The 15,388-nt window shown below is 54.1% G+C and overlaps 1 protein-coding gene across 2 annotated transcripts in view; it reads right to left on the bottom strand.

Annotated features, from left to right (window-relative positions):
• The window catches only part of TECPR2 (tectonin beta-propeller repeat containing 2), a 71,428-nt gene that overhangs the window by 37,290 nt on the left and 18,750 nt on the right, over nucleotides 1-15,388 (bottom strand). For both annotated transcript variants that reach the window (XM_015599706.2, XM_025041989.1), the window contains exons 5-11: nucleotides 15,065-15,222; nucleotides 10,228-10,540; nucleotides 7,980-8,112; nucleotides 6,015-6,281; nucleotides 4,338-5,335; nucleotides 2,230-2,413; nucleotides 133-306 (exon numbers count right to left, since the gene is read on the bottom strand). In XM_015599706.2, coding sequence (XP_015455192.1) covers nucleotides 133-306; nucleotides 2,230-2,413; nucleotides 4,338-5,335; nucleotides 6,015-6,281; nucleotides 7,980-8,112; nucleotides 10,228-10,540; nucleotides 15,065-15,222 — 2,227 coding nt within the window. The remainder of the gene's footprint in view (nucleotides 1-132; nucleotides 307-2,229; nucleotides 2,414-4,337; nucleotides 5,336-6,014; nucleotides 6,282-7,979; nucleotides 8,113-10,227; nucleotides 10,541-15,064; nucleotides 15,223-15,388) is intronic.

The raw sequence follows: 15,388 nt of genomic DNA, 5'->3' as shown, positions 1-15,388 counted from the left end.
ACTCTTTCTAAAGTTTGTTAATTTAAATCGACTTTCGGCCTCTTAATCACTGTAACTGTTCCAAGAGCGTCACCAACAAAGCAAGGCACAGTAACTGAGAACCAACGGCACCTGAGCACGGTCTCCTGTTACCTGTCTGCAGGTACAAATCTCCGTTTGTCCTGATGATCCAGGCCGTGTCATCGCTCAGTGCCACAAACACCGCCTGGGGCAGAGCTTCGTACCAGTGCCGCTTCCCCCTGATGGTCACTTTTCCACAAGCGAAAGCTCGGTTCGATTTCTGTTCGATCTTCCAGAGGAGGGCGCCTGTGAAAATGAAAATTCTAGTCATCGTCCAAAAAATATCGGGAAGTTTACGCAAAAAACTTCATTCTGGGTGCTGCAGGAGGCAGATTCCTCAAATACCCCCCTTGCTTCAGCTCCAATGGAGAAAGAGCCCGTAGCACCCAGGTCTGAACCCCTGGCCACCACCTGCTGTCAGCTGTGCGGCTTCAGGTGCCATGTTGCTCATTTCCTCAACGGCGAAACGGGGAGGGGCCGTCTCTGCTCTACCGAGTCGTCAGACAGACTGAGGGGGACCGCATCAGTGCGCCTCCCAGGCACCCGTCCCACGAAACAGAAGCAGGGCCAGCACGGTCAGGTGGCTGAGACGAGTACCCATATAAGCATCGTTAGTGTCCTGAGAGAGGCTGACAGTCCCACAGGGACTCAAAGGGAGGGGCCGCTTCCGGACCAGCTAAATGGACAAGATGCCCAAAAAGGAAGCATCTGAGCTGGGGTGTGCTTTCTTCACTCAGAAAGGGATTCTGATCAATAGAGATGCAGAAGGGGAGGGAAGGAGGAAGGGAAGGCAGGAGGGCACTCTACAAAGATGGAGGGGGTGGCAAAGGCCAGGTGACCCAGTGTAAGGGGCTGCCAGAGAATCAGTGAGAGCACAGACGGGCGCGGGGTGCGGCGCGAGGGACTGCAGAGAGAGTGGAAGCGAGGTGGCTGGCCGGGCCGCAGCACGCGCTGACGCCCCAGAAGCCGTCCCAGCCCAGAACGCCAACCCGGTGGAGACGAAGTTCTCTCCGGAGCCAGCGAGGTGGCTGGCCGGGCCGCAGCACGCCTGATGCCCCCGAAGCTGTCCCAGCGAGGTGGCTGGCCGGGCCGCAGCACGCCTGACGCCCCCGAAGCCGTCCCAGCCCAGAATGCCAACCCGGTGGAGACGAAGTTCTCACCAGAGTGACAAGGCACCGAATGGTTTGGAAACACAAAATAATTAATATCAGGACAAAACCAAGGTTTCTAAATGGCTGGGGAGATGAACGCAAAAGCAAATTACAGAAAAAAACCTAAAACTCACAATTACATAATGCTGACTAGTGGAGTGGGGTATGATCTCAGTCTCCAAGGAAAAATGTTTTTCAAATAAGCGAAGAGACAGAACAAAGCAACCCTGAACAAACGGCATTCAAAACAGTGACGAAGACCAGGGAGAGTTAGGGAGAGCCATCGGCCGTCGCCAAGTCAGAGGAGCAGTCTGGGGTCGGACTCACTCTCACGTCCTGATTACAGACCACGTACAAGGCAAATACACGTAAACACTGCTGCTCTACTTACTCGCCCCCCAAATAGGTGACGTGACCGACATTATGACAGAACATGCCAGCAAATGATTCTGTGCAGATCAGGGACGTACTGCAGCCTAGCAGCACCTCCTTCAGGAAATCTCTGCTCCGATGTGCTAAAAATGGCCTAATCATGGCACAAGAATGAATGCTTTTTCTTTTTACAGTCAGGAAATAGATTATTTGTGTATCTCATTTAAAAATAATTTCCCAAAAGGAAACCAAATAGTCTTAACACATCTAATATATGCATGGGCCCATCTTCATTAATTCCACGGCTTTAAAGCAATATTAAGAAACGTGCATTTTATTTTTATAAGGAATTAGTATGTTAATTAATACCTCTTAAAAAGAACCCTCAAAATTCAAACTCTTTGTATAGCTTATAAAACATACGTTCTTATGTTACCACTGCAATTTATAAAAAAACCAAAGCCTCACACTGAACATCCGTTCACACTACATTAGCTGACATCGAGTGAAGCAACGCACGGTCTCTGGAGACAACCCCTCAAACCTGCGGGAAAGGGCAAGTGTGCTCAACAGCTAGAGCTGCCGCGGGGACCGTGAGCCCCAGCCAGCCACACCGGGGCAGGAGCGGGGCGCTGGGGACGCAAACCTGAGGGCGAGACTGCCACCTGCTGGACGGCGTCTTCAAACTTCTGCCAGCGCAGCCCGGCGCCTGGCAACGCGCTGCAGAACAGGCCACCTTTGTAGTCCAGGCACCAAATGTACTTCTCCGAGACCGCCAAGCTGAGTATGCCATAGCCGGGGCCAGAGTAGCCCATCCAGCTTTCTGCAAACTAACAAGGACAGGGCCCGGTGAGTGCCGTGGCAGGTGACACAGCTGTACTTGCCTACGAGAAAAGTGTGCAGGTCATCATTAAAACCAGAGCGGAAAGGGTCTTCGGGAGGCCACGCAGAGACTGCTCCTGCTCTCTGACAGAAGCATTCGAGGTGGGAGCTGCTGTCCCCTCTGCAGACCCACACGCCCCTGGATTGCACTTTGTTCTGCTGTACCACCCTTCCCAGTGTGACGCGTACATTAAAGGGCCTGGTTTTACCCTACAGGGGGCCGTGCGGCAGAGCTGCGCTCCTGAACACCCGCCCGCGGTCGGCGTGTGCCCGTCAATTGTCACGGATGCAGGAGCGGCAGCACACCCACTATCTGTTTTCCACCACTGTTTCGAGCGCTGACCCGACCGTGGGGCACGAGGCACACGGCGTGGCTGACGGAACTCTGTCCAAGATGCTGGGCCTGGCTGAGTTTGTAGAGTAAGGTTTAGTCGCTAGGATTCTTTTAAAAATCAAAGCTAAGTAAGGTCTTTGTGCTTCAACAGTTTGCTAAAACTGCAAAAGAATCAATGTATTTGCACAACTACTCACACATGGACGTTAACTGCTTCAAAGAATCTGGCTCTGCTCACCAGGTCGGGCAGTACCCCCGCCCCAAAACCCCCATTCCTGGCTTTCCGGCTCCCTGGAGACGGAGAGGCGGAGGGGACGTGATGGTGGGGAGAGGTGCTCAAACTGCCAGGCTCCCCCTCTGCTGGGGAAGGGCTCTTCTAAAGGTCTGGTCTAGAACGCCCCTGGTAACGCCGGGGCTGGTGGGCACCCTGCAGTGGCTTCTCGCAGTCCTGCGCTTTGCTCTGCACTGGTGCCCGAGTCCCACTCAGGAAGATGCTCTGCGCCCGAGTCTGGCTCCTCGGAGACAGAGATCCAGGCTCGGCTGTCACGCGCAGGGCACTCAAGACAGCCTGGCCACCGAGGCACCCGGGGAGGAGGGACGGTCCTGCCCTTCGGCATCGTCTGCAGTAAGCAGGACGGTCCCTTTCGAGGCAGGACGGCACAGGGGCTGAGAGGCCCTGGGGCCAGCCTGCCCTTACTGGCCACGTGACCCATGCAAGCCATTTCATTGTCCTGAGCCTCAGTCCCCTGCTCTGTAAAATGGGGACTACAGCAGCACCTACTCATGGCTATTTTGTTCTTAGAAAAGTAATGAGTTAAACTGGTGACGTGCTTAGCATGGTGCCTGGCACACGGCGAGAGCCACCCAAATGTCACACGTAACCAGCACTGAGAGGCCAGCGGCACGTTTGGGGGGTGCACGTGGGGCTCTAAGTTCACACTCAAAGTCCACGCCTCACATCTACTTAGTACGTAAGGTTATAGCACACGGTTCATTTTGAAACCAAATATCTCTATAATAATTACTTGCTAAGAAAAAGCACTTTTTAAAAATCACTTTTTCACATAAAATGTCCAAGAACAGTTGATACTCGTCTCCTAGCAGCATGGGCTGGGTGGGCCCACAGGACGCTGGCCCCCCAGCCTGGTTCTGCACAGTCTGGGGGCCCCGGGGCTGCGGCGCGGAGGCTAGGAGACAGCTGTCTGCATGGGCCGGGCTCCTGCTGTGACCAGCGCAGGCACCTGTCCCAGGGGAAGGTAGGCGGCTCCCTGCTCCCACCTGGCAGAGCCCCCTCCCTGCCCCGGGCACGGTCCCGCCCTCTGGCTTTCTGGAACGGCGGCACTTGTGCTGGCGAGGCGGGCTGAGCAAGGGCACTCGGGGCAGCACGAGTCCAGCCAGTCCGCGTCCCCGTGCCGGAAACCCCCAAACCCCGACTGCAAAACGTCTGGCCTCCAGAGTCTGCAGGAGGAATATAATTTCTCTCCATTAGAAGAAAAATAATCGGTTTGCCAACGATGTCCCTTAAGAAGCCCACCTACCTGATCTGACTTCAGCAGCCCAGTGTCGTCAGTGGCTGGCTGGCTCAGGTCCTGCAGGGAGCGACTGCCTCCGAGCTCTGTCACACTCGTCTCCGAGGATGACGAGGGCAGCCCGTGGGCATAGATGTCCTCTTCATCGCTGGACGTCAACACCTGGTCCCGAGAAGGCTGCTCGAGATGAGGCTCGTGGGTGCTGGCCGCCAAGGCAGAGACCGATGAAGTCAGTTGTCTACCCACACTTTCCAAGTCACATTTGGAAGTGACCATTGGTTTCTGGACTGTGTCGTCATTGGTAAAATTGTGCCAGGGATCTGAGCCGAGGTGGCCAGGGTCCCCCACGTGCATTAAAAAGTCCTGCTCTTCGCTGAGCTCCTCGGTGCTGCCTTCGTCAGCTCTGGTCCCCAGCAGCCACCCCTCAGCATTGGGGGCCCAGCTGAGACTAGAAGGCACTGGGGGTGAGTGCAGGAGGGGGGCTTCAGAAAATGCGCTTCGGGGCTCATCAGGCTCCAAGACCTCCGCCTCCTGGGCCTCGGCAGAGCTGTCCTGTTCTTGGCAGGGTGACTGTCTGCTATTCGGTGCTTCGTCTGCAGAGCAAGGCTCCTCCTCGAGCTCTGTGGCATCCCCACCTTCCCCATCTTCCCTGCCTTGTGACAGTGAACTGGACGCCCCGCCGTGCAGCTCCATCTTGCCTGCACGGTCACGTCGTGAGGTTTCGGTTCTGCCGTCGCCGTCTTCGTTTGGTAAGTCAGGGGTGGGTTCAGGCACCTCCAGGACACCAAATGCTTCGGGGTCACTGCTTTCCTGTAGGACACCATTCACCTCGCTGCTGAAGTTGCTCTCCTGGTCGGGAGACTCTGTGCTCAACTGGTCCGTGATGCTGCCCAAACTTGAGGTCAGGGACAGCACGTCTGAGTTCAAGGACTGGGGGCTGTCACCAGGAAACTCACAGCAGGGAGTCGATTCAAGGGAACTGTGGCAAGCATTCCGGCTTCCGCCTTCTAATTTAAAATGAGAACGTTTAAAATGAGGTACGGCTCTACGTAAAGACACGAATTAAAAAACCACAATTTTGGCTTAATACAAAATACATTTTAAATAAAGCGTGTTTAACTGGTGAAGAATAAATCTCTTAAGTACAAATAATCCCAGCACAGGATGTTTTAAGTGCATGCAAATGTCCTACTTGCGATGGGCTCTGAAGCCTCACTCAGAAACGTTAACCAAAAAAAACGAACAAACGGATCACAGACCAGTTTTTAAAGATTATTAAAATGCTTAGGAATCAGATTACACTTTCCTTCAATACTACTGTGATCATTAGCTAGAGAAGTTCAGTAGGCACCGAGCAGTAAAAAGTTGACTATCCACCTCTGGTATCACATCCAACACTAAACATAAATGCCCATGCAGACACCCCTATAAGTCTCTGGTCTAGTAAACGGTATACGTGACAAACCACAATTTTTACGTAAGGCTGGAAAGGCTGCAACGCAGACCCATTAGGCAGGGTGTCGGGCACGCAGGCCTACACCATATCTGAACCTCACAGGGCTCCCTCCTGTGTCGTACGCTAGTTCACGAATAGCTCCTCTGAGCAGGACACGCTTGTTTTCAAAGACCTCTGTCGCTCAGTGATGGGGCGCGAGCTCCCTGGGGTGACGGGGCTTGCGGGAGTACCTGTCTTCCTCCTCCTCCTCTTCTTCACTCTGAGAGGCTGCACGACCAGCTCCTGGTCAAAGTCTTCTGAGCAGATGACACTGAACCTCTGCGAGGCGGGCTGGCTGTCCTCGGCCCGCTCCTCCGGGGCTGTGCGGGGCCCCGAGCCGCTGTCGGTGGAGGTGAGTGAGCCGCTCCTGCTGCCCGGCTCGCCCGGCTCGGATGCCATGGCCCCCGAGGCCCCCGACAGCCTCTCTGCGCGGCCCGGTGGCTCCAGAGCATCTCGCACTGAGAAAGAGGGGTTCGGTTTAGTCCTGCTCATCCGAGAGTCATATGTTCCCACTCCCTCCCGCTAACCTGCCCGCTGACTCAGAGATGCTAGCACTGAGTCGCACAGGAGATGCCAACTGACGTATCTGTTCTCCAGGAAGCTCATCTATCCACACCAGTAAAATAAGTCACCACAGCCGTCTGGTAAATAACTCGATAGGCAGGGGACTCCGCCAGGGGTAGAGCATCTCTGAGTCACAAAGAATTTATGAAGGTGACGTGCATGTCTCTAAAAGGACACGGTGCTGCCTCAAACTCACCCTAGGCCTTGAATATATTACTATTACTCAAAGGGCATTTGAAAGATATACGTGTGTCTCCTATGAAATTTCCCACCATTTGAGTGGGGGAAGGTAATTTTCCACTAGGATAAACTCAAGACCGAGAAGTTCATTAAAGCCACCAGCGTCTGGAGCAAGCCGAGGGCAGAGCGAGGGGCAGGTGGGGGAACATCACGCCCTGTGCTCCAGCCCCATGACTAAAAGCCAGCAAGTGTCCCAACTCCGCAGATTTGTCCTTTGAATACAACGCCAGAAGGTCACCAGGGCCAGACTGGTTCCAGCCACAGTCCCCTCAACATGCGACTGCTGACGCTTTGATCCATTCAGCCATCCTTTTGCTACGGAGTATCTACTGAGTGCCGGCCACCGTCTAGGAGCTGAGACATGGCCATCGCCTGGACAGACGGCCAATCCTGTTCTCTGCTGGGTCACTAGGGGCAGACTGCAGGCTCCGGAGCACACACAGGGGAATGGAAGAGCAGGACTCTGCAGAGTGAGGCCCCGGGCAGGGGACTGACCTGTCGAGGGCTCCATGCGCTACAGGAAGGTCTGTCTAGAGCTGTACTGTCGCTGCAGTAGCCACTGGCCACGGACTATATAAACACAAATTAACTAAAATGAAGCAAAGTTTAAAACCCAGACCTTCAGTTGCACTCGCCACATTTCAAGTGCTCAGCAGCCACGTGGGGACAGTGGCCGCCTACCACACAGGGCAGACACAGAGCTCATCACAGCAGAAGGGCTTCCTGGGCTGCAGGGGTCTCGAGCTTCGCCTCGGGGCTCCGCGTCACTTCCCTTCTGCGAGCCGCACTGTCCCTGACTATACTGTTCAGATCCCCAGCTCAGAAACTCAGTCAGGGCTTACTCCCCTTACAGAAACGACGATTTGGCAGTGACATTCATCCCAGCCTGCCCTGACTCCCCCTTCTCTCCACCTCCTGAGACTGTAAATGGAGGACCAAGAGGACCATCCGTGCCACAAGGGAGCACTGTGTCCGGGGTGCAAGGCCCAGATGACAGAGCTAAGTGTTCTCGTCTCAGGCACACCTACACCTTCTGGAGCGCTGACCCCACGCTGTCCCGCGTGCTAGAGGTCAGTCGAGTGGGCACTGAGTTCTCCCTCCCGTTCACCCATCCTCCCCACCTCCCAGACGTGTGGACATAACTGTACCAAACAGGAGACCCCGTCTGACGTAGGCCGTACAGTAGACAACCTTCAAGAAAAGTACTTAAAACAGTATCTTAAGAATCATGAGAAACCCTCCAGGTGCTTCCTTGTTTAGATAAAGCTACAAGCATTTAACTAGCCAAACGGTAAGATTTATAAATTACAATCGGCAATTACACACACGGCACATTTATAACAAATACAGACCTATCGATGCTAGTCCTTCAGGCCTGCTCGAAATCCTTATAATGTTCCTATCTCCCTTCAAGAGAAATATTTCATTTTCTGTGCAGGAAACAGACACAATATCACCTGATCCTTCCAAACCAGCAATTGTGGCCTGTCCAAAAACAAAAAACAAAAAACAAAAACAATCACGAAACCAGGCGACAGTAACACATCGGAGCATGAGCATGTGTGGGGACCCAAATAAGCCAGGCGGTGGCTGCGCTCTGCTACGACACCTTACGGAGCTTGGAAGAGTAACCCCACCCACGGCTGGGTGACATCTGACAGATTCGTGACCTGGAGTCGCACGCCGCACCAGCAAACGTGTGGGGCGGAGCGAGCAGTCTCTCTCCACCTTTTGGCCACTCTCTGGACCGTGTTGCTTGCTCCCCTCTTCCTATGACATGGAGCACCTCCTCTCTGGGGGGACCTGCCTGTGGCCCTCCCACACCCGCAATGTTGCACTCCTCCGTGCCTTCGGTGCAGCCAACGGCCAGCCCAAGCCCTGCTCTGTCCATGTCACCATGCCTCTGTTCGAACGCTTTTCCTGTCTCTTGTCCCCCGAGACAGCGCCAGCTCGTTCTCACCCTCTTCAGCAATGCCCAGGACTCATGGCTCGCTGCACTTGATACAAACGCCCGTCCGGAATGCCCCTCCCGGCCGGGCTGGACCACTGTGCCTGCAGGCCCAGGCCCCCACTGTGCGCGGTCCTGGGGGAGACCAGTGTGCACGCGATTCCTGGTTCTGAGTGATAAACGAAGGGGGGGGGTGCCCCTGCTGTCACACCAACACAGACAGCAGACTAAACACAGGACACCCTGAGCCCACACTGCCTTTTCAAAAATTTTTGCTATGCAGTCAACAGTGCAAATAAGAAACAAATTCACTGTAGAAAAGAAAAAGATCAAGTTCTTTTTTAATTCTTAAATCCAGATGGACAGCTAGAAACATGACATTAATTTGAATGCTGCCAATCACGCTGCCACGTTGACTGTGATGGCAGCCACGATGTCTGCTCGTGGACAGCCCTCTGTCTCCACCTCTCCGCCTATAAAGTGAAGTTAATTATACCTGTTGGAGCGAGCACGGGGTAAGTGCTCAGAACACAGGAAGCGCTGCACAATTACCAGGCGTCTTCGCCCCACTGATTAATAAGTGAGCAGTAAGTTCAAAGAGCGCCCGGAGGAAAAAGAAAAGTTAAGTTCTCTACAATCGGGGAAGAGCACAAAAATGTCTTTCAAAATGTTCCTTAAGAAAGTCAGGGCTGAGGCACCCTGCTGACGCCCTCACCCACCTCGGCGGCCGGTGTTCCAGGTGAGGCAGCCGGGACGAGGGGCCTGCTGGGTCGGGCAGCACCAGGCTAGACTCCAGGAAGGAGGAGAAGGTTCCAGCCTGGTCCTGCCTGCTCAGCACAGCTTTCTTCCCGCCACACCGGCACCTCCGCGCACGGCCGGGAACAGCAACTGAGGCTCCCTGAGGCGAGGACGAACGTCCTTCTCCGCTGACGCACGCACTAAGAAAACCCTCTGCGTCCACAGAGAAGCTTGGTTCGCGAAAGGAAAGGTGCCCGTCCGAGGCCTGGGGGGCGGGGGTGGAGGACGGGAAGTGGGAGACCATCTGCGGAAAGCTCTGCTCTTAAGGAGAAACTGCAAGGAAAGTTTTTTAGGTTCCCCTGACTCTAATGGTGATAATCCGTCACCATCCTGGTTCCAGCAGAAACTGTTTCCTGCCTTGACTCGATGATGTTGCAAAATCGTCCAAGATACAACACTAAGTGAAATGAAAAAAAAAAGAAGGCAAAATAATATGGCTGTTTGGGTAAAAAACAGGGTGGAAAGCAAGCTGGAGAGAGAACCCTGTTCTGCTCCGCGTCGTCCGCGGGAGGGCCTCGGAGTGACTCCGTTACCGTTTCTGCCCTGAGTGTTCACTGAATAGTCATTTGGTAGTCAGAAGAAAACAAGAGCCAAATAGACTATAAAGGACCAGTTTAATTTTGTGCTTAAATACAAAAAAACTCACAAGATCTCTTAGCAGCAGGTAGGACTGCTGCAAAACAAAAAGCTGAACCCGCAAAAATAATCAAACCTTCATTCGCTTTCCTTGACTGGCCCGGAGGGCAAAGTAAAGCATCCGAGCCTACACTGGTCCTCTGTCGTTCTCAGAGGGAGCCGGGGACAAGCAGCCCCTTGCCTCAGACACCAAGATGTGGTGCGATCACTTCGCTTACCTGGTTGATGGTGTCTAGGAGGTAAATACTATATTCGTTCCAACTCAACACCCAGCCTTCCTGGAAGAAGCACGAAACGAGCCCCAGGTGTTTCTCAGGCAAGCTGCCACTGCCCCTGTCGGAGGTCTCCAGACGCGGGTACAGTTCGAAAGGCGTGACTCCTCCAGCAAAGACATCTTTTAGGATGAACGTGGCTTGAACCGTCCCATGGATGTCAGCCTTCCACAGCCGGAGCCCCGGCCGTGACGCGTACAAGGTCAGATCGCTTTGCTTGCAAAGTCCTGGTATAAAACAAGCCCCGAATTTCCCAGTGCTGAAATTACAAGGAAAAAAAAGAAAAAAACAGAAACAGACTATTTAAAGTGATCGTGTCAACCCCGATATTAACAGCGACAGGAATTTCCAGCTAAGCCTCAGCAAGACTGCGTTTTCCAAACCCTTTTTTACGCTTCTCCTGTTAATTAAAACACACTGTCCTATTGTCCTCCCTGTGCCCACAGAGGACAAGGTCCATTACGCTCCTCACGGCACCCTCGGCAGAGTGCGCCCTGACGAGCACACATCCTGGCTTCAAGGCCACCATTTACGGACTGCGCCGTCCCCGCGGCTCGAGCTCCTGGTGCTTTCTCGGCACGCGCTCACGCAGTCCTCACGACCACCCTGTGAGGCGCGTGTTACGACTCCCGCTGGAGAGAGGAAGAAACTGAGGCCGGAGGGGTAAGTCCAGGTCTGCCCGGCCTCCCCTGCTCTGGAATGCTGCTCCCCCTCCGCGGGACTGCCGGGCTCCCCGACGCCCCCACGAATGAGCTTCATGCCCAGGATCGAGGCGGCCCTCTAAACCATCAGAGGGACCGAAGTTCCCTTCTGGTCCCCAGGCGTGGTATTTTTCTGCTTTTAAAATCGTGAATGATCTAACAGGAGCAGAAGAATATATGTAATATATAAGTTATGAAGCCTAATAATGAACTGTACACTGGGAGCCCACCCCTCGACTTCGGAAGTAAACCACAGGTAGCATTGCTAATGCTCTGTCACACTCCTAGAAGTTCCTGTCCCCTCCGCTCTCCACGTGCAGCTGCTAGACTGAATTTTGTGTTTATTATTCCTTTGCTTTTATTGATAGTTCAGCCACATATTCACGCACTCCTAAACACTGCATAATTTAGTACTGTCTTTCATTTGTAAAAAAACCAGTATGTTTCTCATATACATTTCTGACAACACATTTCTAAGATTCATCCTCGTCGACAAAAAAAGAAGCACGTTCATTTTCGCTGCTGTATAGTATTCCACCATTTGCTTACCCTCTTGTTGATGGGTATTGGAATTACTTCTACTTTTTCATTTGGAACAACAGTGCTATGAGCATTTTTTGCACATAACCTCCTAGTACACAAGTCTAAGAGTCTGTCAAGAAGATTCCAGAAGTGGAATTGTTGGGTTGTTGGGCAACTGCTGGGTTGCTGAGTAAGAGCAAACTGAAGTCTGGAGACGATTTCAAACTTTTTTCAATGTGATCCCATCGGCCCACCCCCATCAACAATCTGCGAGTTCTCATCACGCCGCGACTTTGCCAAGCCCCAGACTTCCACTGGAGTCCAAATTTTAAGAATTTCGGCTCAATCCTAAATCTGTTGCTTCTCTCTGCAGAAATTTCTCTGATTGTGAACAGTAGAAAGAGTCCTGGCTTTAGATTGACTCCTGGGCCCAATTTCGGCCCTGACGTTTAATAGCTATGTGGAGTGTAATCTTTTTAGATCTGTTTCCTCATTTGCAAACCAGGGATAATAACTCCCATCTCAATGGTTGAAGTAGGGATTAAATGACATAATCTGTGAAGGCACAAAAAACAATGCTTGTGACATTGCAAGTCTCCCCGAACCTGCTCGACTGCCGTGCATGAGACTGCAAGCTCTTGTGGCAGGGAGCTATCTTTAACTGTGCTCCTGTCCCCGTCACGTGTTCATTGTGCTGAGCCTCTCTCCTCGCCCTCACTGCACACGGTGGCACGCCCGAGCCCCCAGGGCCCATCCCCACAGTCCCACAAAGTTATCTGGGCCTCAGTATCTCACTGGGCCTCTCTGGCACCTCAGTAACGGCATCCCTCTGGATAGGGTCCAGGGAGGATATCGAATATCAAATTCACAAATATCAAACAAAGGTTGTCAGACTAACCGAATGTTCACAGACAACTCTATAATCAGCATCGTGCGTCATTGCTGCCGCTGGGGGGATTCTACAGACAGAGACAAAGGAACCAGAGCAAGGCAGCCCATACGCCTTCCTCCTGCCTCTGCTGTCAAACCAATTTCTATTTGTTGATCCAATTTGTAAATCTCTTTTCCCTCTATTTTAGGTCCCCCTAAAAATCTCTTGTCACTTCCAGTTTGATTTGCTCACCTTAGGTACCTAATCATTCATTCTAACAAACATTTAGTGAGTTCCTGCGTTAAGACACTGTTCGGTGCTGTGGGCGACATAAAAGATAAATGAGACGAGATCCTGGTCCTGCCCTGTGACACACTGCGGCAGACATGTGCCTGAACAACTATGACAGCACCCCGAGGCGCTACGCCTGAGGCTCACGGAGCTGCTCATGGACAAGCAGACAGAGGGGACACGTTCTGACTGGGGCATAAGAAGCTAGGCCTGGGACACTAAGGGACAACTACCAGATTGCGAAAAGGGGACGGGCATTCTAGGGAAAGGGACACACTGAGCAGGGTCCTGGCGGGTGGCTGGCACTTAGGAACTGCTGAAATGTGTGGCGAGTGGGTCGGGAGAAGGCTGTGAAGTTGGGGGGATAACGAGCTAGAGGCAGGTGCAGACTGTCCTAAACCCCTCGCTTGGCCACTGTCCGCCTGCAGTGTGATTCTGCGACACCTGCTGATGTCCTTCTGTGCTGGACACTAGAACTCCAAGATTTAAAGTCTAAGCCAGGGGACCCCAACCAGGCCACACAGCAGGAGGTGAGTAGTGAGCCAGCGAGTGAAGCTTCATCTGTATCTGCAGCTGCTCCCCAGCGCCGGCATCACCGCCTCAGCTCCGCCTCAGATCATCAGGCACCAGGTGACCAGGGGTGACGTCCTTTTAATTCAAACCAGCACAGAACAGAAAGACAGGCTTTAAGAAACAGAGGTTTCCATTTATTCAGTGGCATCCCCCACTTCTCTAAGGCTTAATAAAATACACCTCCCTCAGAGGATGGGGACGCATTTATCTGTCCCTGCATCCTGAGACAGTGCCTGGCACAGTCCAGGCCAGGGCTCGACCGCACAGGTGCACCAGGAGAGGCTGACGGAAGTTGCCACGTTTTACGAGGGGCTGGAGGGCCCCGTGTGGGGAGACGACTGTTGGGCGTGACGTGTGTGAAAGGTGGCTGTCTGTAAACCCCTCTTTACGCTCCACCTTCCTTCCAAACAGACACTGCAGTGAGACACCGACAGACAAGTGGGACAAAACGTCAGGCAGAAGCATGGGACATGGGCAGAGGGCAATCAGGGCCAACCCGAGAACACGAAGCCCAAGCCACAGAGTCCACTGTGTCTTCCAGGGCCAGTGAGGTCACTGCTACAGACAGGCCAGTTGTCGACGGGCTTCAGGGGGTACTTGGCATGGTGGAAGCCAAGGGGAGGCACAGCAGTGTCTTTTCACAGCTAAAGGCTGCCACGCAGAACAGAGAACACACTTGCACTGCGCTGCTGTGAAGGACAGGACACAGAATAACGGGTGCCATGCGACCGGAGGCTGGCTCCACCCGGCTGACCTCACCCGACCTTCTCCACCCTCACGGTACCACCGGCCTGCATGGGCCTCGTCTGCACCTGCCAGTCCCCATGCTGTCAAGTCGGCCTGCCCTCCACTCTCCTCAGCACCCGCCCCCCTACTTCCCCCAGCCGCCTGCCACCCAACCCCACCCCATCCGATTCTTGAGGACAAGGGGGTCCCTCTACTGGGAACTCCAATGACTCCCGCACATCTTCCCCATCCCAGACCTGACTTGTCCCCTCCTCTCCTCAGGATAAGGAGGGGCCAACCCCCCACTCCACTCCACCCTTCCACCCCCATCCCCGCCATGGCCAGCACCCCACACAGATGCCCACAGAGCGCCACAGCTGCTTCCGGTGGGGCGGGACTGCCAACTGCAGGTCACTCATGGCTCCGCCCCGTTTCCCATGTGGCTGGCAGGTAGATGGACTTGGCCTAACCCTTCTTGTCACTGTCTTCCTTTCAGGCAACAGGCAAAGGAGGAGAATCTGCCAGCCTGGAACTCCTCACCCCTTCCAGGCCCTCCCCTACCCTCCCTCCGGCCCACTCCTTCGGGAAGTCTCCCTCACCCCCAGGCCGGCCTGGAGGCCTGTTTCCACTTGGACAGCAGCCTGCACCCTGCACCACAGCAGGTCACACAACTGTCAACGACTTTTCTGCCGAGTCTATTAGGTTTCCATGCTCACATCTGCCACACCTGCCGTCATCCCCACGGCTGCCGCGGCCTGCACAGCGCAGAGAGGGCGGAGGCGCTCGGCAAGCACGGGCTGACTGGGAATGAGCTCCCTGTCCCAGACCTGCAACCAGGGCAGTGGTGGGCAGTGCCCGCACAGGCGTGGACACAGAGCGGACCACCTCGGAGGGGTCTCACACCCCGGCACGCATGCCAGCGTGGCCGCACACGCGGACGGACGAACTCTTCCTCTTTCTGATGCTGGGACGAGGGATCCTGGGGACCCACCAGGAACTCCACGCTTAAGCGCTGCCAAGGGCTTGTGTGTGGCAAACCAGAAACCCAGGGAGACTCAGCCCCTCTGTCCCCACCAAGTGGGACACCAGAGCAGTGTACCTTCTCCTCGGCTGTGTTCCGATCTGCTTGACAGACTTCTCTTCGGTGTGAAAGAGCAGGCTCCTGTGCGAGGTAGACACAAGCAGGACCTTCTGGCTGTAATCTAGCTGCACGACTGACGATGGCTCTTCCAACACCAGGTGGGAGTTACAGACGCCCTGTTAGAGAGAGGCCACTGAAACCCAACTCAGGTGGAGGGAGGGCAACCCCACTGCCTCGAGGACCGGGAAGAGCTCTGTCACCCTCATTTAGGTCAATTTACCCCTTAAAATCCTCATCAGATTCACTGTTAACCCACTGCGACATGATTACTTGAAAAGTCCT

This window comes from Pteropus alecto, unplaced genomic scaffold, assembly GCF_000325575.1.
Source record: "Pteropus alecto unplaced genomic scaffold, ASM32557v1 scaffold8, whole genome shotgun sequence".
NCBI classification, from domain to species: domain Eukaryota; kingdom Metazoa; phylum Chordata; class Mammalia; order Chiroptera; family Pteropodidae; genus Pteropus; species Pteropus alecto.
This window is presented reverse-complemented; position numbering and strand designations above follow the sequence as displayed.